This window comes from Myotis lucifugus, unplaced genomic scaffold, assembly GCF_000147115.1.
Source record: "Myotis lucifugus unplaced genomic scaffold, Myoluc2.0 scaffold_482, whole genome shotgun sequence".
NCBI lineage: Eukaryota > Metazoa > Chordata > Mammalia > Chiroptera > Vespertilionidae > Myotis > Myotis lucifugus.
The window spans coordinates 610,630-631,796 of record NW_005871530.1 but is presented as its reverse complement, the minus strand read 5'-3'; the positions used below and the strand labels follow the sequence as shown (position 1 = coordinate 631,796).

Here is a 21,167-nt window from a genome sequence, read left to right as displayed (position 1 = left end):
CTCTCTCTAGGGGAGAAACGAGCCGCCCTTTCTTCCGCACCCCCCCCGCTCGGCGACTCGGCGGGGCCTTCCCCCTTATCCAATTCACTCACTCTCGGCTCAGAATAGAACCCTGGGTTCTTTCCGGCCCCACGTCGACGCTCTATTCTCTGACCCAAAACGGTCAACCTAACCCCGTGTTCTCAACCCACTGCCCCCTCCTCCCCACAGTCCCTCTTGCTCGACCCCACCCCTTGAAATTTTTTTCGTTCTACCTTCATTCCTACCAGGTCGCTCCCCTTAATCCTCGTCTTATCCATGTCCAATATGCCGGATGGTCTTCGCCGACCCCTGTGAAAGGGCCCTTTGGACCCGCCAAAGGGGTCCCCACCCACATGTTGAGAACCGCTGGGCTAAAGTATGCATCTTTTTTTTTTTTTTAAGGTGTTTTTATTGATTTCAGAGAGGAAGGGAGAGGGAGAGAGAAAGATCAATGATGAGAGAGAATCATGGATCGGCTGCCTCCTGCACGCCCCACACTGGGGATCAAGCCTGAAACCTGGGCATGTGCCCTGACTGGGAATCGAACTGTGACCTGGTTCATAGGTGGATCGATGCTCAACCACTGAGCCACGCCGGCCGGGCTAAAGTATGTGCCTTTATTGAAAAAGTAAAGCAAGGGCTAACCGGTGTGGCTCAGTGGATAGAGCGTCGGCCTGCGGACTGAAGGGTCCCAGGTTCGATTCCGGTCAAGGGCATGTACCTTGATTGCAGGCACATCCCCAGTGGGGGGACCGATGTTTCTCTCTAATCGATGTTTCTAACTCTCTATCCCTCTCCCTTCCTCTCTGTAAAAAATCAATAAAATATATTTTTTAAAAAGAGTCCTGGCGGGTTTGGCTCAGTGGCTAGAGCGTCAGCCTGCGGACTCTAGGGTCCCGGGTTCGATTCCAGTCAGGGGGACGTGCCAGGGTTGTGGGCTCCATCCCCAATGGGGGGCGTGCAGGAGGCAGCCAATCGGTGATTCTCTCTCATCATTGATGTTTCTACCTCTCTCTCCCTCTCCCTTCCTCTCTGAAAGCAATAAAAATACCTAAAAAAAGAAAGAAAAAGTAAAACCAGGAAGCCTATCCACTGAGCTACACCGGCCAGGCCCTAAGGTCTTTTTTTTTTTTTTTCACTCTTCCTCCCTCCCTTTCTGCATTCTCTCATTAGGGAGGTTTTGTTTGTTTGTTATTGTGTTTTTTTTTTAACCATTTGCTCTGTGTCCTCGGCTGGGGAAGATAGTGGCTTGTTAGTGACTAGCTGGCTGCAAATTGCTCATGTTGTTTGGCCTTGTTTTAACTTTCCTGTCTCGGTTTCCCTATCCCTCCTGCCCTGGAGTCCTGTGACACCTTCACTGTGAGGAGGCAGGTACCCAGCGTTCACTGGGGGGGGGGGGGACACGGTGACAAGGGTGGGATGGGGATGATGAGGATGGAGGCAGGGAGGCTGGTGAGGGGTCAACAGACTCCAGGAGTGTGGAGGGGGAGGGGCAGGGGCAGGAGGGGCCGAGGGTGGAGAGGTCATTCGGTTCTGGAGAGATTTCCAAGACAGAAGCAACAGGATTTGCTGCTGGGTCACATAGGGCTGTGAGTGAAAGTAGAGAATGAAAGGGCTCTCCCAAGTTTTGTTTTGTTTTGAAGAAATTTTACAATTTATTTTTTTTTATTTTTGAGAGAGAAACACCGAATTGTTTCTCCACTGATGTATGTGTTCATTGGTGGATTCTCATATGCGCCCTGACCAGGGACTGAACCTGTGCGTGGCCTTGGCACATCGGGAGGATGCTGTAACCAACTGAACTACCCGAGCAGGGCATCAGGTTCTGTTGTTTTCCCCTGAAGAATGGAAGTTGGAATGGGGCCCACCTTTTAGGGCGGTCAGGAGTTGGGTTTTGGACATAATAAATCTAAGGCAGCGGTTCTCGACCTGCAGGTCGAGACCCCTTTGGGGGTCAAACGACCCTTTCACAGGGGTCGCCTAAGACCGTCGGAAAACTCATATATAATTACATATTGTTTTTGTGATTAATCACGATGCTTTAATGATGTTCAATTTGTAACCATGAAAATACATCCTGCATATCAGATATTTACATGACGATTCATAACAGTAGCAACATTACAGTTATGAAGTAGCAAAAAAAAAATAATTTTATGGTTGGGGGTCACCACAACATGAGGAACTGTATTAAAGGGTCGAGGCATTAGGAAGGTTGAGAACCACTGATCTAAGGTGTTAAGCAGTGGGGTATCACATGGGCATCTGGATATGAGGCCTCAGGTCAAACCCTGGAGGTCAGATTCAGGGGGAGAATATTAAGGATGTTACTGAATGTGGCCCCTGCGGTGAGAGATTGGAGGGCAGAGGCGAAAGGGAGAACATCCCTGAGATTTCCTCCAGAAAGGGGGGGTCCTGATACATGAAAGGATCTGGCTGATGCTAGGATCCCCACCCAGATGGAGGAGAGCAAGGAGTGGGGTGCTATGGAGCTGCCGTGGTGTGGACTCCGCGTGCACACAGGCACTGCCTGTGGAGCACAAAGAAAGCCAGGCCAGGGGAACAGCCCCGGACCCATCCAGGGCCTCGGTCCATCAGTTCCCCACTCCTCAGGTTTGAAGGGAGGATACCGTTTCCATTACTTTTCAGAGAGAGAGAGAGAAACATTGATGTGAGAGAGACACATCCATTGGCTGCCTCCTGCACATGCCCCTGCCCTTGACTGGGAATTGAACCCGTGACCCCCAGTGCATGGACTGACACTCTAACCACTGAGCAAGACCGACAGGCTGATAAACACTTCTGATGAAGGGCCACCAGCAGGCTTGCCTTCGGAGGACTAGGCACTGGACAGGCTGGTTTGGTGAAAGGACTAGTGTACACTTGGCAAGTATATATAAGCAGTCGCTTAAGAATTGGAATATGTAGATAGGATATTATCTACATATTTATACCCGTGCTTAGTAATTGATTAAAGTTCTTCTTTCATTATAATGGAAAGTCTCAAATATCACATTTTCTTAAGCGACTAAAAACAAACCCAGAATTTAAAAAATCTATCACCTCATTTGTACCAAACCATTTGCAAAGTGTTAAGCCTGTGGGCAGGAAAGGGTAGCTCACAGGTGTCTGAGCTGCACTGACACGTCCGCCGTAAGCAGCAGCTCTGGGAGGTGGGCACCACCACTACCGCGACTTTACAGATGAAGACACTGAGACACGGGTCTTTGTTCCAGTTCACACAGATGGTGTGAGGATCTGAGCTCAGACAACCTGAAATCATCCTCAGCGAAGGGCAGGGCAGGGCTTCGGGGAACTTCCAGCCCCTCGGATGCCACTGTGCTGACGGACCACTCCCAGCCCCCTCCTCCTCGGGGTTGCTGTGGGGCAGGAGCTCTTACGACCCCTGTGTAGGTGACTGCAGCATGGGCAGGCCCACATTCAACCACCCTCACCCCATAAACCTGGCTTCCCAGTCTGGTGAGTGGTGTCTGAGGGCTCTCAATCTGCCCTCTGTCTGCCATTGAGCTCGGGGATCCCTCTGTCTCCAGAGGTCTTGAGCCCTGACTTCTCTTCTCGAATTATGTGAAAGGGTTCCCATCCAGCACGCAGCGCGTTAGGTGCGAGCAGTGTCCCCAGCACAGGACCAGCAGGTGCAGAGCATCGCTAGAGGCCGCACTGGGCGGGTTCAGAAAACCGCAGGTCCCCACTGTGTCTGGTGGATCAGAGTGCAAGGACCGGGATCCAACTTTGAGTGACAGTCTGGAGCTGGGTGTCTGTTCTGAGCGCGGTTGGAGCCGTGGAAGGTTTGGAGCAGCGGAGGGCGTGACTTCCTGATGAGGAGGATGAGAGGAAGAAGGGAGGAGTTAGAGGTGACCCCACCGTTTTTGGCCTGAGAAGGTGTAAGGAGAGCAAAATCCTCAGTTGAGATGGTGAAGTTAGTGGAAGTAATATCACGAGTCAGGTTTTGAACATATTGAACCCGTGATGTTCCAGACTTCAGAGTGGAGTTGTCAGATGGACAGCTGGACACACAGGTTTTGAGTTCAGAGGAGAGATTCAAGTTGGAGACAGCCGTATAGTGGCAGCCTTAGAGTAGGGTGGGGTTGTATATCAGATTTAGAGAGAGAACCTTTATGTTCTGGTGGCCGTGACATTATGGGTCTAGAAAAGGGGTGGACACAGTGGATTGGGAGGAGAAGTCACCGGAGAAACAAGAAAAGGGGGATTAGTGTTAATGGGGGAAGGGAGGCGAGAAGAATAGGATCTGACAGGTGGTAAAGCCTTCAGAGAAAGAGTGGCATGCGATGTGGCAGTAATAGAGATGACGTGGAGGGGAGGTCGGGGCTGGTGCTCATTTCCTTCTGTGGTGACATTTGGTGGGACATGTGGGGGGGGCGGAGGGGTGTAAATCAAGCTGACACATTAGCTCAGGGACCATTGCGTCCATGGGCACAGTCACCACACTCGGGGAGGAAGGCCAGTGGGTGTGGCCTTGAGTGAGAGTCTAATGCAGTGATGGCGAACCTTTTGAGCTCGGCGTGTCAGCATTTTGAAAAACCCTAACTTAACTCTGGTGCCGTGTCACATATAGGAATTTTTTGATATTTTCAACCATAGTAAAACAAAGACTTATATTTTTGATATTTATTTTATATATTTAAATGCCACTTAACAAAGAAAAATCAACCAGAAAAATGAGTTCCCCTCTGACATGCGTGTCATAGGTTCGCCATCGCTGGTGATGTTCAGCCTGTGACTGAAGAGGATCTGGCCTCCTCAGCGTCCACAGCGAAGTGGAAGGGGCTGGGTGCGCCTGTCACCTGCCCATGGCTTGGGTTTGCTGGCGTTCAGTCCTGGAGGGAGGATTTAAGAACCGAGCTCACAGGTTCCGGGGGCCGTGGGGCCCTGACTGGGGCAGGCGTGGTCCTGGGCGCATGAACCAAGCGTTCTCTGGACGCTGTGTCCACAGATGGAGGGAGGTGTGATCTAAAGAGCGACGGGCACGTGCAGGTGGAATCTGACTTCATGACCAGAGGGCGCGGGGAGGGAGCATGCGGGGCTCACATTGGTGGACGAGAGCCGTCACCTCTGGGCTCCAGGGAAGGCTTGTGCGCTGCATTCCAGGCCCAGACTGTGTAGTGTCTGTCCGTCTGTCCACCTGTTCTCGACGCAACTGGACAAAATGATTCCTGGAAAAGGGGCCGCTGGGGAGGAAAGTGTGTGAGGGATAGACCAGGGGTCCTGGGGGAGAGGCTGCCCCGTGTCCTGCGGGGTCATGTGACTGTTGAGGATGTTTGCTTCTCCCCTGGGAGGGTTGGGGACTGCCTGATGAGGCTCAGAGACTCTTTCTGTGCTTTGCCTTTAAATCAAGTTTAAATCCTGGGTAAGGTCCTGCCCTAAACAGTTTGGCTCAGTGGGTAGAGCGTCAGCCCGCAGACTGAAGGGTCCTGGGTTTGATGCCGGTCAAGGGCATGTACCTTGGTTGTGGGCTCCATCACCAGTAGGGGGCGTGCAGGAGGCAGTGATAGGTGCTTCTCTCTCATCGATGTTTCTCTCTATTCCTCTCCCTCCCTCTCTGTAAGAAATCAATAAAAACATATTTTTAAATAAAGAAAAAATCAATCCTGGGTAAAGCCCTGAGTTAGTTTTTTCGTCTGTGCTCCGCTCTTCCTTTTTCTCCGGAGGTTGCTGTTTGCTGACGAGCCTGGACCCTGGACATTCCTGTTTCCCGCCCCCCTCCACTCGGCCTCGGGGCTCCGCCTCCTCCACTCCCTGCGCTTCCCGCTCCTGCTGCCCCAAAACCCTTACCCCAAGGTGCCAAGGTCAGGTGTTTCGTGGCCAGCCCATTGGAGGCACCCTGCTTGGCTTTTTGTTGTTGTTAGTCCTCACCCAAGGATATTTTTCCATTGATTTTTTTTTTTGAGAAACGTAACACTTTAATAGATGAAATAAATACTTCAGTACGTGCAAGGTACAAACCTGACATTGGAGGGGGAAAATCACTCTAGTGTAAATCAGAAAAAAAAACACCCACACACTCACAGCAGCTTTTCCCCCGTTTGCAAATCACATGGCGAAGTCAGACTCCACAGGGAGTCTGCGCCTAATCCCACTGAGAAAATTAACATACAAAACAGGAAGCTACATCATGTCTAAGGAGTGAACACTAAGGTAACCTTTCTTTTAATTAGAAAAAAAAAAAAAGAACCCATGACATCCTTCCTGCTAAACTAATTCATAAGGTTTGGGTGAGGGACTCCTGAGAGGAGCTGAGGGGGGGGCGGGGTAACCCTGCCACAGCGGTCGGCACCCCCATCTCCAGGCCCCACAGTGTGGGCTGCTGGGCTCCGCCCCGCGTGGGTGTGAAAATCGGATGCATAGCCCTGGCTTCTGGAAGATTCCTCTCGAGCATCTAACATGGGGGGTTGAGAGCTTCACCTTTGATTTCTTTGGTATAAATTGAGGGGCAGACAATAAGCACCCTCCTTTATTGGGGGGCGGGGTGCTAGTCACAGAATTGGAATTCGCGGGCGGTTCAGTTCTGGGTGAAGACCGCTCCCTCAAAGCCTGAGACGGCGGGTGCGGCGAGTGCCTCGGCTCCCTGTGGTCCGTCATCGTGGCGCCCCCGTCGGGGTGCCGCGCCTCCAGGATGGCCGTCTGCACCGCCCTGCCCTCGGCCTGAGCGCTGCGCGCCCCGGAAACTGCGGCTCCGGGCGAAGCCCACCGTCTGCGCCTGCGGCCGCTCAACGGGCGCCGCCCGGACCTCGCGCGCAGCCCGGCAGCTGGTGCTCATGCACTTGGCGCCCAGCCTGACCTGCTCGAGCGCCAGCGGTCCCGGACCCGTCGCTGGCCGCCCGGGGCGCACGCGTCCTCCCTCAGGCTGCGGGACAGGCCCTGCGACTCCTCCAGCAGCAGCTGCGGGGTCGGATCGGGCAGCGGGTGGCGCGGCCCTGCTCCACCTCAGGCGGCAGCCCACCCGGTAGCGGTCCGCCTGCCCCGGCCGCGTGGGCGGAGCGCTCGGTCCGCGACGCCGCCAGGTGGCCCGGATCCCGCGGGCGGCCCCCGCCTCCAAAGCGGCCCGCGTTCAGCCGGCTCTGCAGGTCGTGGGTGAGGGTGGACAGCCCCTTGGTGCGCCATGACGGGGGCCCGGCCCGGCTCGAAGGACCCGGCGCCGGCACCGGAGGAGGCTGGGCCTCGCTGGGCAGCAGGAGCAGGTGGGCCACCAGCTGCCTGTTGCCCTTGCGCTGCCATACGTGTGAGGCCTGTGAGCCCTGTGCAGCCATCAGGACTCGGCGGGCCGGGGCCGCGGGGCCCACCCCGCACCGTCAGGCCGTCCACCGCGCGGGCGGAGGGTGCGGGGCGGGCCCACGGGCCGGGGACACAGGAGGCTCTTCCAGGCGCGGGAAGGGGCTGCGGCGTTGGGCCTCCGGGAGGACGTGCGGGAACCATGAACCGGGCACAGCAAACGCACAGCGCGCGCTCCTCGGGTGCCGGGAAGTCCCTTCTGCGGGGCCGCCGCCGCCTTCCTGGGCCAGGCCCGGCCCCGCCGCTGGAGCCGGAGGGCGGGAGGGGAAGCTGGGACCGTCCGTCCGTCCTTCCAAATCCCTTCCTCGGGGAGGAGCGCGCGCAGAGGCGACCCGGGCGGCTCTGCTGTCAGCCTCCTCGGGCTTCGGGAGCCGGGACCCCGCCCGCCCGCACTTCCCCTCGACGGCGCCCGCCCCTCGGCGCTTGAGGACACCAGCCCCCCCAGCGCATCTCCTGTCCCCGGAAGCGGCCGGTGGTGGCGGGGCCCAGGGTGTGCCAGTCGGGTCGGGTGTGAACTGCACGGATGGCACAGAGGCCGCCGGCCCTTCCCGCCTCGCGGCTCACGGTGCGGCCTGGCCCGGCGTCCGGGCGGCACACCCTCCGGCCCCGCGCACCCCGCGGCCCGCTGCTGGCCGTGGGCGTGACGTCCGGCGCCCCCTCTCCCCGGGCCCTGCACATCCGACGTCCTGCTCGCGTGTCCCCGGCGGCTGGGCCAACTCAGAAGGAACCCCCGGTGCTGCGGCCACCGCCCGGGCCCTGGCTGCTGCCATTTTTGTCCGCCTCCAGCTTCGGAGCCAGAGAAACTGAAAGGAAGGGCGGGGGGGACCACAAGGCCTGGCGTTGAGGCTCCTCCATTGATTCTGAGAGAGTGGAAGGGAAAGGGACAGAAACATTGATGAGAGAGAGACATGAATTGGTTGCCTCCAGCATGTGTCCTGACGGGCCGTGGATTGAGCCTGCAAACAAGGCACATGCCCTCGACTGGAATCGAACCCGGGCCCTTCAGTCTGTCACTCTGCCCCCGTCTTGAACTGATATTTCCCTGGGCCGACCTGTGTTATGAGTTACGGTCATGGTCATGGCTGTGGGAGCCACTGGACGTCTCTGCAAGACCTGAGGCCGCTATGGGTGGGGCGGTGCTTTCCTACTCACCTGCCCTCTTTCTTCTGGGACTTGTATCTTCCAGCTCCTCCGTGGCTGCTGAACTGTAACAGGAGAAAGCACTTTCCTGGGAGGTAATGACTCTGGCCACGGCAGGAGCGGCTTGGACGGGCCCTGGTAAGTTAGAGCTTTGGGGGTGACTTCGGGGTTCGGTTCAAGTAACACCAGGAACCTGTCCTGTGCCCACTACTGTTTGGGGCCCAGGCTATTTCCTCCCCATTCTAGACACTTTCTATGCTGACCTCTGACCCAGAGCTGCCCACCCCAATCACCAGTGCTCTCTCCTGCTCCCACACTGGATGATGCTAAAATATCGGAGACATACACATAACCTTCAGCAGTTCTCCAATGCCAGTTATTAATTCTAAGTCAGCTTTGCCTGGGCCTGGGCATACATTCCTATGTAGCACTCACCTTTTCCCAACAGCCAAGGCCTTTTTAAAAGTCATTTGCAAGGAGAAAGCTGGCAGTCCTGCCTGCTTGTCCCCAGGCTACACCTGAGCCTTGTACCTTTGTCCTTCCTCAGGCCGTCCCCTTCCTGCGACCCTTAGAGCCGGTCCTGCACATCAGCTCTTCCTTTAACATGGACTCCTCCATGGGTGCGCTAGACACACGTTTGCCATCGGTTGTCCCCTCTCAGCACTTAGTGGCTTCAGCAGCATTTTTCTGGCTTCAGGTTGTTGCCTTGGGGTGAAGGATGAAGAGGCATCTTCTGAGCAGAGCATTTCTGTGCAGGTGTCACCTGTGCGTCCTGCCAGGGGAGGTTCCTCGGCCCAGATGGCTCAGCCTTGTGACATATGTGGCCCCGTCTTGAAAGGCATTTTGCATCTGGATGACCACCAGGAATCACATTATGGACTGAAACCATACACATGTGAGGCATGTGGGAGACAGTTCTCATTTGGTGCAAACTTTTACCAGCACCAGAAGCAGTACAATGTAGAGAAGCCCGTCAGGAGAGACAAAGGCAAGGCCACATTTGCACAGGACTGTAGAGTCTGTGAAGGACCTCATCCATCGGAGCAGCCCTCTGTGTGTGCGGGGGATCAGAAGGACTTCCCGGCACGTGTGGACAGTCACCAGCAAAAGGCCACCCACCGCAAGAGGAAGACCAGGAGCGCTGAGAGGGGGGCGGCCTTGCACATCGGACAGATGCATTACAATTGCAACGAATGCGGCAAGGCCTTCAGCCGCAAAGACACGCTTGTTCAGCACCAGAAAATCCACTCTGGGGAAAGGCCTTATGAGTGCGGTGAGTGTGGGAAGGCCTTCAGCCGCAAAGCCACCCTCGTGCAGCACCAGAGAATCCACACTGGGGAGAGGCCTTACGAGTGCAGTGAATGTGGGAAGTCCTTTAGCCGCAAAGACAATCTCACACAGCACAAAAGAATTCACACTGGAGAAATGCCTTATAAGTGTGGTGAATGTGGAAAATACTTTAGCCATCACTCCAATTTAATTGTACACCAGAGAGTTCACAATGGAGAAAGGCCTTATAAGTGCAATGATTGTGGGAAAGTTTTCAGACACAAATCCACACTTGTTCAGCATGAGAGCATCCATACTGGAGAAAATCCTTATGTTTGCAGTGATTGCGGGAAGTCCTTTGGCCACAAATACACCCTCATTAAACACCAGAGAATTCACACTGAGACGAGGCCTTTTGAATGCATTGAATGTGGGAAATTCTTTAGTCGGAGCTCTGACTTTATTGCACACCAGAGAGTTCACACGGGTGAAAGGCCTTTTGTGTGTAGCAAATGCGGGAAAGATTTCATAAGAACCTCCCACCTTGTTCGGCACCAAAAAGTTCACACTGGAGAAAGGCCATATGAGTGCAATGAATGCGGGAAAGCCTATAGCTTAAGCTCCCACCTCATTCGGCATCAGAAAGTTCACACTGCAGGAAGGCTGTAGGAGTGCTTTCAACACAGAAGGACTCACATGGACAGGAACTCTGTGATCTTCCTTTGAGAGGAAGACATCAATCAATGTTGAACTTCATATATTTGAACATTAACACTGGGGAGACACCTTGTTAGGGCAGTTAGGGGCGATCAGGCAGGCAAGCTGTTGGGAGCCAGTGGTCCCAGATTGGAGAGGGTGCAGGCCGGGCTGAGGGACCCTCCCATGCATGAATTTCGTGCACTGGGCCTCTAGTAACATAAAAAATAATACTGTGTTTACTCAAAATTGGGCTATTCAAAATTTAGATTCAATGAAGAAAACCAACGTAAAGAACTTTAATGCTGCCCTGACTGGTTTGGCTCAGTGGATAGAGCATCAGCCTGCGGACTGGAGGGTCCCAGGTTCGATTCCGGCCAAGGGCATGTACCTTGGTTGCGGGCACATCCCCAGTGGGGGGTGTGCAGGAGGCAGCTGATCGATGTTTCTCTCTCATCAATGTTTGTAACTCTCTAATCCAGCCGTGGGCAAACTACGGCCCGCGGGCTGGATCCAGCCCGTTTGAAATGAATAAAACTAAAAAAAAAAAAGACCGTACCCTTTTATGTAATGATGTTTACTTTGAATTTATATTAGTTCACACAAACACTCCATCCATGCTTTTGTTTCGGCCCTCCGGTCCAGTTTAAGAAGCCATTGTGGCCCTCGAGTCAAAAAGTTTGCCCACCCCTGGTCTAATCCCTCTCCCTTCTCTGTAAAAAAGTCAATAAAATTTATTTTTTTTTAAAAAGAACTTTAATGCTAAGCTGCTTAGAAAAACCATAGAAACACCTTGGATCTAAAGGGACAGTATGAAATCAAAGGGTATATACCTCCAACGTCTACACGTATGAAACTGGCTGAGAAGACTGAGCTGCAACCCCGAGTTACCTTTCATGAAAAAGGAAGCATGACTCAGCAGAGCAGAACCCCTAATGGGGAGCTTCCAGCCCAGTGGGCAGGGCCCTGAACCACAGATGATGCTTCCAGGGCTTGATCCACATGATTTTCAACATGTCTTGAGACTGTGCCTCTTTTTTTTTTCCATTTTTATCCCCTTTTTAAACAGAATATATATACAGCTATCCTAGGTCTGCTCCAACATTCTTTAATTTTACATATATATATATTGATTTCAGAGAGGAAGGGAGAGAGAGATCATTGATTGGCTTCCTCCTGCATGTCCCCTACTGGGCATGTGCCCTTGACCAGAATTGAACCTGGGACCCTTCAGTCTGCAGGCCAATGCTCTATCCCAGCCATGGGCAAACTACGGCCTGAGGGCCGAATCCGGCCCGTTTGAAATGAATAAAACTAAAAAAAAAAAAAAAAAGGACCATACCCTTTTATGTAATGATGTTTACTTTGAATTTATATTAGTTCACACAAACACTCCATCCATGCTTTTGTTCCGGCCCTCCGGTCCAGTTTAAGAAGCCATTGTGGCCCTCGAGTCAAAAAGTTTGCCCACCCCTGCTCTATCCACTGAGCCAAACCAGCCAGGGCTGCTCCAACACGTAAGAAATATTTTTTTATTGATTTCAGAGAGGAGAGGGAAAACATCAATGATCAGAGAGAATCACTGATAGGCTGCTTTCTGTACACCCCCCCACTGGGATGGAGCTTGCAACCTGAGGGTGTGCCCTGACCAAGAAGTCAACTGTGACAGCCTGGTTCATAGGTCAATGTTCAACCACTGAGCCACACCGGCTGGGCTGTTCCACCATTTTATTTCAGGAACAGTTACTTTGTTTTCTAGCATCACAGACCCACAGATGGGGAGATAATGCACTTAGGGTGACTACACCCAGAATCTGACCCCTAACTGGTCTGGACAGATTCGATGATCATGTTCCACACTTCTGAGGTCATAGGATTTGGATGATGAGTTCATATTGGAATGAGGCCACTTGGGATCTTGGGATAGGTTTATTTTGCAAACAGAACAGAGACATTTTGGGGAACAAAGGATAAACTGTAGAAGGCAGACTAATTGCTCCCAAAGATGTGCGTGCCCTAATCCCGAGAACTTGTGCGTGTTCCCTGCATGGCCGATGCGACTTTGCATGTGTTAGTAACGCTGTCCTCACGGGAGCAAGACTTACCTCAGTTGGGGTCCATCTAATCACAGGACCAGCTGCAGGGAGGATGCAGACAGAAGAGCCAGCCCCCTGGCAGGACGATCATCCTAATGCCTCAGTGCTGGTGCCAGGACACAGACACAGCTGTGTGCTAGGACTGGAGAGGAACCCTAGCAGCTAAGGTCAGTCCTGGTTCAGCAAGAACTCTTCAGAATTCAAACAAAATGAAGAAAGTGACTGTGACTTTGCAGCTCAGAGATACTGCGTCCCATAAGTACATGGAACTATATCCTGCCAACAACTCAGATGGGCAGGAATCTGATCTCCCCAGAGGCTCTGGAAAGGAACACAACCCACCATCATTCAAGAACGACTGGAGTCCCAGAGACGGGGAGAGCTGGGCGGGTCGGGGCCAGGCTGCCTACAGAGGCTTTGGTTCCGAGGTAAAGGAAGGCAGAGCTTTGATATCTGGCTTAAGGGGTGGGGTGACAAGTAGATGGATGCCCAGGCACAGAGCCGGGAAAGAGCTCTGGTCTGCCTGGCTCACCCTACCCCTCACCACTCCCAACTCTGGGTTTTGTGGCCTCCAGGTAACAGGTTCTGCTGCCGTCGACCCCTGCAATCCCCAACAGCCTGTTTTGGGGTCCCCACTGCCTGGGGATTTCTCCTCACCCAGTGTCCTCTGGCAGCAGTGTGGGTCCCCTAGCCCTGCCATGTGCTCCAGATGCACCTCCCCTCGTGGCTCTCCTGGCTCCTCCTGTGTCCTGGCAGCCAGCTCTCCACAGCCCAACCTCCCCTCGCTGTCCTTCCACATCTTCCCCGTGTCCCCAAGGCTGCAAATTGCACCATTCCTGCACAGATGCTCACAGCGCCTCTGGCCCCAACGACCCACCTAGCACCTCCTGTTGCCTGGTCTCCAGCTCAAAGTGGTGTCCAGACCCCCTGCCCTAGTCCCTGACACCTCAAGGTTTAGCTCTTCTCTGCCTCGCAGCCCTGCCGCAAAGTCACTTCTCGCCCCAACATCGAACCCGGGTCTGGAGTGAGAGAACGTGGTCCAAATGGAGCGGGAAATGTGAATGTTATCTAGGTGGGTGTTCTGTGGGCAATCCTGGGGTGTGTACTACCAATGTGAAGAAGAGGGCTACTTCACATTTAAGGGTTGTAGTTTTTTTTTCCAGCAAAGGTTCACCTAGTTCATTCAGCGTAAGCTCTAGGGGAAGTATTTTACTGGATACTATACATATATATATTATAGTATAATATATAAAAGCCAATGACCGGTTACTATTATGCCCACTGTGGCCAGCGAACCGCCTGATCAGGGGTGGGGCTGGGGCTGGCCCATCAACCTCCTGCAGCCCCTACCACTGACTATCCCATTCCAATCAAAGGTGGACCAGCTGGCCAAACGAGCCCCCTCCAGCCTTCCCCCTGGCCAGCTCCGCCCCTGTTCCACCCACCCCACCATGATAGGCCTGGAACCCCTCCCCCCAGATGGCCCCGCCCCTGATTGCAGCCCCACCCCGATCAGGGGCAGGGCCAGCTGGCCAACCACCCATGGCCCCTACCCCAGGCTGCTGGCTCCCAATCAGCACCCCACCCCCACCCCATTCAGGGGCAGGACCGGCTGACTCACTGCCCACAGCTCCTCCCCATGGCCGACCCTGCCTCCCACAGGCCTCTAAACCCCAATCAGGGGTGGGGCCCTCCAGCCAATCAGGGCTCAGTCAGCCAGAACCCACCCATGCACGAATTCGTGCACTGGGCCTCTAGTTAAAAAATATTCTTACTGATTTTGGAAAGGGAGATAGAAACCTCAATGATGAGAGAAAATTATTTATCGGCTGCCTTCTACACACCCCCTACTGGAGTTCAAGCCTACAACCTGGGCATGTGCCCTCCTGACCAGCAGTCAAACTGTGACCTTCTGGTTCATAGGTCAACTCTCAACCACTGAGCCACACCAGCTAGGCATTTTACTGGGAACTTTGAATGATCCCCTAGGAAAAAGGAGAGGCCACCCTTGGGCAAATGCCAAGGCCTTCCCATCAGCAAAAAAGACTGCTCTCAGACTGTGAATTTCATGTTCTGGTGATCAGTGTTTTTTTTTTCTCTCTCTGGCAGAGATCCTAAAAACTATTTCATCTAGATAGTGGGGCTTACTTATACTTCAACTTGCAGAGCTGATTTAACTTGTTCTGTACCCACACTGAAAATAATTAAAAGCAAGCATCCAGCACAGCTGGCATGGCTCAGTGGTTGAGCATTGACCTTTGAACTGGGAGACTGAAATTTGCATTCCTGGTCAGGGCACATGCCTTCGTTGCGGGCTCCATTCCCAGTAGGGGGCATGCAGGAGGCAGCTGATCAATGATTCTCAACATTGATGTTTCTCTCCTCCCTTCCTCTCTGAAAGAAAACCAACAAAAAACATTTGAAAAATAAAATAAATCAATAAATAAAAAGAGCATGCTAACCACTTGTGGCAGTCGCCTCCATTCTCTCTGAATCCAGTGTTTCTGCAACAATGATCCTTCTCATGGCCCCTGTCATCTTAAAACCAGCGATGGTACCTACAGAAGTCAGGACCTCAGGGCCCACAGCTCCACTGCAGGACCTGCAGGGACAGACGGTCCCTCACCAGTGCTGAGGATGAGACAGGAGGCCCTGTGAAGAGAACAAGTTTATGTTGCTCTCAGAAGCATGAAGGTTGTCACAAGGACCCCCTTCTCAGGTTGAACTCAGAACCCCCAAATCATGGCTCGAAGCTACAATATAGGGCCACAAAGCTCCGCTGTCTTTCCTAAAGGCTATGAGCAGCAACGCAAACTGGGCCAAAACTGAAGACGTATATTCTGCCATCACACTATGCCCTCTGAGGCACACAAAGTTTAGGATCCCAACCAATGCTGAACTCTTCATACTAGCAAACAGGTCAACTTCAAAGGGCCCAAAACAGTGACTAGAACCTCAATATTAACAGTAGCTTAAGCAATAAGACCTGGAGGTGCCTGGAGTTGAAGGTAAAATTATTTTCCACATGCAATATTCACAAGGCCTTTATGCAGTGTGAAATCTTTATTTTTTTTAAATTGATTCCAGAGAGGAACAGAGAGAAACATCAATGATGAGAATTATTTATTGGCTGCCTCCTGCAACACCCTAGTAGGGATCAAGCCTGCAACTCAGACGTGCCCCTGACCAGAATTAACCTGGGACACTTCAGTCCACTGGCCGAAACTCTATCCACTGAGCCAAACCAGCTAGGGCAAATCTTTGATGTTTAATGAGGTTCGAACTATGCCTAAAAGATATCCCACATTCACCACACTCATAAGGCCTTTCTCTGGTGTGAACTCTGGTGTTTTAAGAGACTAGAGCTGTAAGTAAAGCATTTTCCACATTCACTGCACGCATAAGGCCTTTCTCCAGTGTGAATTCTCTGATGCTGAAAAAGGGCAGAGCTTTGGCTGAAAGATTTCCCACATTGGCTACACTCATAAGGCCTTTCTCCAGTGTGAATTCTTATGTGTTTGATGAGACTGGAGCTGTAAGTAAAGAATTTTCCACATTCACTGCACTCATAAGGCCTTTCCCCTGTGTGAACTCTCTGATGCTGAAAAAGTGCAGAGCTTTGGCTAAAAGATTTCCCACATTGGCTACACTCATAAGGCCTTTCTCCCGTGTGAATTCTCCTGTGTTTGATGAGTGTATAGCTGTAAGTAAAGCATTTCCCACATTCATTGCACTCATAAGGCCTTTCCCCGGTGTGAACTCTCTGGTGTTTTAAGAAACTAGAATTGTGAGTAAAGAATTTCCCACATTCACTGCACTCATAAGGCCTTTCTCCAGTGTGAATTCTCTGATGCTCAAGAAGCACAGAGCTTTGGCTAAAACATTTCCCGCATTCGCTGCATTTATAAGGCTTTTCTCCACTATGAACTCTGGAGTGATCAATCAGGCGAGACTTTAGAGTAAAGGATTTTCCACATTCACTGCAGGCATAGGGCCTGGACCCAGAGTGAACCCTCTGGTGTTTTATGAGACTGGAGTTGTAGGTAAAGAACTTCCCACATTCACTGCACTCATATGGCTTTTCCCCTGTGTGAACACTCCGGTGTTGAAGGAGTGCAGAGCTTTGGCTAAAGGACTTCCCACATTCCCCACACTCATAAGGCCTTTCTCCAGTGTGAACTCTTCGATGTTTAATGAGGTTGGACTTGTTGCTAAATAATTTTCCACACAACTCACACTTGTGAGGCTCCGCTCTGGCGTGAACTCTCCGGTGTTGAATGAGGCTAGAGCTTTGCCTAAAGGACTTCCCACATTCCCCACACTCATAAGGCTTTTCCCCAGTGTGAACTCTCCAGTGGTCATTCAGACTATAGCTTTTGCTGTAAGATTTTCCACATTCATTGCTCACGTGGCATGTTTCTTGGGTGAGGACTCTCTGGTCTTGAACAAGCTTGCGTTTGCAATTAAAATCTTCAGTGTATTCTGGGTCAGACAGAGTTCTTTCCTTATGAGAGGCTGTTCCACACTCAGTTCCCCTGTTTGACTTCTCCCTGGTGTGTGCGGCCTGATGCTGGAGGAATCTTGAGCTGGCCAGGAAGTCCCTCACAACCGCCTCACAGGAATCGGGCTGCCCGGACACACAGAATCTGCAGTCCTTTCCAAAGGAGGCTCTGTCCATGTGGCTTCTGAAGCACATCTCTCCCATGTACTGCTTCTGATGCTCAAGTTTGGCACTAACATCCAACTGTTCCTCACAGGCCCCCGTCCTGTACAGTGTCTGCCCATGGTGCCCAGTGAAGTGCAAAATGTCTCTCACGTCCACAACACACAGCTCACAAGGATGGGCCTCCGGGGGAGACACACCTGCCTTGCAGGTCTTGACCTGTGAGACTCCTTGTAAAGAACTGCTGAGCTCAGACAGGGCCTCCTCGTTCTGGGCTCCATGCCAACAACCTGGAAACGAAAAGTGCTGGTTAAGTGCATGTTGACTCTGGTGGGAAGGGCCAGTCCACACACACGTGTGTCCGACAAACCCAGGAACAAGTCCTTGGCATTGTGTGCAGGACCAGGGAATTGGCCCAGGTTGAGGATGGGCTGCTCTGCAGTACTGGGCTATGAAGAGCACAGACTGGGGGAGGCCTCACGTGGTGAAGGACACAACCATGCAGTGTACACGAAGAGCACACACAGTCCACAATTCACTTCAACAACGACTTCCCAAGAGAACTTCGCTATTGGTGACACACGAAAGCTGTGCAGACGGGTGTGTTAAGGTGCAAGAAAATACAACTGTAACAGGGCAGCTGGTATTCAGGGACTTTTAGAAATATGCACACACCTCAGGACACAATGCAAAGGGCCCAACGAGGAAAGTACCACAGATGGAGTGGTGAGAAAAACAGGCTACACACAGTGCAGAGATGTGAGGCTAGAGGTGAGAGTAGAAGCAATAAGTGATACAGCTGAGAAACTGGTGAAGTGTCAAGGAAGGGGAAAGATAGACAGAAATGAAGTGTGGCCCCAGGCATGGGATCAAAACACTAGTTCAGTCCTAACCGGTTTGGCTCAGTGGATAGAGCTTTGGCCTGCAGACTGAAAGGTCCCAGCTTCGATTCCAGTCAAGGGCATGTACCTTGGTTGCAGGCACATCCCCAGTGGGGGGTGTGCAGGAGGCAGCTGATGGATGTTTCTCTCTCATTGATGTTACAGTAGGCATCTGGTATGAGTTGAACACAGCACTGGCATCACACCCTCCTCCAGGTGCCATTCCTAACATTTTGCTGAGCCTGGATTCATGTACATCCTGTGAACCACCTCTTTCTAACCCAACGCAACTCCCTCAGTGAGCACAGGCATGGCAACGTATACAGGTACTGAGGGAGGGACAGCACCATGAGTACCCAGCACTAGCCCAGAACAACTCAGCACATCACAGCCAACGGAAAAGAAAACCAAATACTACACAGAGAACTTCGAAGGAGGGTCTTGCAAGAACAGCCACAGTCCATGGGAGGAGGAACCATGTCAGTCATGGGGATCCCTGGCCCAGGCAGGCCTGAGGCAATGTCAGCTGGAAGGAGGCAGCAGAACCTAGGTACACACGGGCCTGGGAGCTGAACAAAGTCATTCCGTCAGGGAGAAGCAAGTCAGGTGTAACCAGTGGGTTCACTGGAAGACTCCTGCCCTGATTGCTTCCCTGCAAGTCTGGGGCTCTTGAAGGAAGGAGAGGTCCATGCACAAACCTCAAATCAACTAAGCACAGCACCCATGCAGGGATGTAAGCACAGCACCCATTCAGGAACCTGGGGAAGAAAACCGTGCCTTGGTCTTGGTGTGAGGACAGACTAGCTCTAGGAGAAAGGGAAGGGCCGACACTACTGCCCAGGGCACAGGGGGAGTGTGAAATCCTTACCCAGGGAGGCCATCAGGGCCAAGTTCTCCAGCATCACATCGTGGTACAGGCGTCTCTGAGCCTCATCAAGGAGCTCCCACTCTTCCGAGGAGAAGAACACGGCCACGTCCTCAAAGGTCACCCAGCCCTGTATGAGAAGAAACAAATCATCTTTTCTGTCAAAGAACAGTTGAGAAGGCCGCCATGTTGGACTGTGTGACTTGGCAGCTGCCATGTTGGCTGCATGACTTGTAGCTCCCCTGGGGGCCCCCATCTTGAAACAGCAGGGCCCAACCCCTCCCTTTGTATTAGCCAATCGTGAAAGACTGTGCGCCTGAGCTCCAATCAAGAGTAAGGGACAGGTCACGGGTGTCAGAGGTTATAAATCTGAGCAGACCACCCGGGTGTGTTTTATGTTTTCCCAGGACCCCTGACTTGGGTATCGCCTTATTTCTAACACCTGGTGGCAGGAGGGGGGCAGCTGAAACCAGAAAAAGCTCCTCTACTGAGAACCCACTATCCCCCCCAAACCCCCCAGAGCCCCCCACAAGCACCCTGCGCCGTCCTCCTCCCAATCGCCCAGCTCAAAGGACCATCCAGTCCTGGTGCCATTGTGGCCTCAGGGGCTCCGGGAGGACAATGTCCCGCCTGTGCCCTTTGTCCCCAGGAAGAGACTGAAGCTCCATAAACACTCAGCTCAGCTCTGCCCGAGGCGCGCACAGGGCCCGGGACCTGCTCCCGGCACAGCCTCCCCCGCGGGTGTTTATGGGCTGAAGGCAAAGCCAGTGCCTGCATGCGGGCCCTGGCGTGGGAGGAGGGTCCTGTGCCTGGGGTTCCTCCAGGCTCCCGGGGACCCCAGTTTGGGGACCTGCTCTCCGAGTCCGAAAGAAGACGCTCCAGAGACGGTGAGGGTGGGGGTCGTGGCCAGTGAGGGTCGGGGTCACTACCCCCCCTTCCCTGTGGTCGCACCAGCACTTCCGCAGCCGCGGGACCGGGGAGGGGGCTGGCCCCGGAGACACAGGGACTCTCTGGACGCGGCGTGCCCCGAGGGCCGGGACGTGGGCCACCTGACCCCCCGCAGTCGGGGCAGCTGGTCTTCCGGGCGCCCCTCCTCTCCCCTCCCCTCCCCGTCACACCGGGGGTCACCCCCCGAGCGCCTCGCGGTCCTAGCGCGGGGCCGGGGCTGCAGGAGGACGGGCGCCCGCCCCCGGGCTGCAGGGCTGGGTCGGGAGGCGGGGAGGTCGGGGACGCGCTCACCTCAGCCGGGCGCCTGGGCGCGGCCGCCGCCATCGGGCTCAGCGGGCGGAGCGGGCAGGGGCGGCGGACGAGGGGGCGGTTCCCTCCCGCCCTGAAGAGGGTCCCTCGCGGAGTCGCCGAGCCTCACACCCGCGTCTGTTCCGCGCGGAGAACGACTCCCGGAAATTTAGACCCGGCACCTGGGTCCTGACTGAGCCGGGCTCGGGAAAGTCCTACAAACCAGTCCCAGAGCTGCTAACGGGGCCGCCAAGGCAGTAGCCGGAAGTACCGCCCTCCCGTAATGCGTCAACCGCGGGAGCCCCTCTTCCCTACCTTCTGATTGGATAGCGATGCTGCCGCTCCACTCTAGGCATTCTGGGAAATGTAGTCCCTTCCCACAGCGGCGGGGAAGGCAGGGGGAAAAGGGCTTATTGTGCAAAAGGACTCAAGCTCAGCTGGGAGGTGCGTGGGAAGTGGAATAGGTGGGCTTTGCCTCCTCTTTATTTTTATTTTAAATATATTTTAATTGATTTCAGAGAGGAAGATAGAGGGAGCGAGAGATCTGATATGCAGGATGGTCTTAGGCAGCTCAGTGGATAGAGTGTTGGCCTGCGGACTGAAGGGTCCAGGGTTTGATTTCAATCAAGGGTACATGCCCAGGTTGTGGGCTCGATCCCCAGTAGGGGGCATGCAGGAGACAGCCAACCAATGATTCGCTTTCATCATTGATGTTTCTAGCTCTCTCTCCCTTCCTCTCCGAAATAAAAAAAAATTTTTTTTTTAAAAAGGAACCACCTGAACTCACTGGAAGTCTGTCTTCTTTCACCTCAGAGGCTAAGAGAATCAATATTACGGACCTCAGAAAAATCACACACTATTACTGTCATTGTCATGATCATCATCTCACTTTACTTAAGGACTAAAATCTGAGGATCTCTGAATAAAGTCATCAATGGTCATTAAACCTAGGTTAGTCTTTGAGGGATAAATTTCCCATGGGAGAAGGTGAT

General features: G+C 53.3%; 3 protein-coding genes across 5 annotated transcripts in view; 1 reads left to right on the top strand and 2 right to left on the bottom strand.

Annotated features, from left to right (window-relative positions):
• The window catches only part of LOC102429351 (zinc finger protein 134-like), a 37,290-nt gene extending 26,433 nt beyond the window's left edge, over positions 1-10,857 (top strand). For 2 of the 3 annotated variants that reach the window (XM_023744692.1, XM_006103378.3), the window contains exons 2-3: positions 8,516-8,607; positions 9,167-10,857. In XM_023744692.1, the coding sequence (XP_023600460.1) occupies positions 8,568-8,607; positions 9,167-10,407 (1,281 nt within the window). In that variant the 5' untranslated portion in view covers positions 8,516-8,567 and the 3' untranslated portion in view covers positions 10,408-10,857. Of the gene's footprint in view, positions 1-8,513; positions 8,608-9,166 lie in introns of those variants that run through there. The other variant, XM_023744693.1, reaches the window with a different exon arrangement.
• TLNRD1 (talin rod domain containing 1) lies at positions 6,250-7,307 on the bottom strand. Its single transcript, XM_023744710.1, is given in 5 exon segments — positions 6,250-6,707; positions 6,710-6,736; positions 6,739-6,846; positions 6,849-6,965; positions 6,968-7,307. Coding segments are annotated over 5 exon segments (1,050 nt in total).
• Positions 10,858-14,987: 4,130 nt separating the features above from the next.
• LOC102428651 (zinc finger protein 154) lies at positions 14,988-20,376 on the bottom strand. Its single transcript, XM_006103375.3, is given in 4 exon segments — positions 14,988-15,876; positions 15,878-17,483; positions 18,943-19,069; positions 20,179-20,376. Coding segments are annotated over 4 exon segments (1,905 nt in total). The 5' UTR covers positions 20,212-20,376; the 3' UTR covers positions 14,988-15,737.
• Positions 20,377-21,167: the final 791 nt, after the last annotated feature.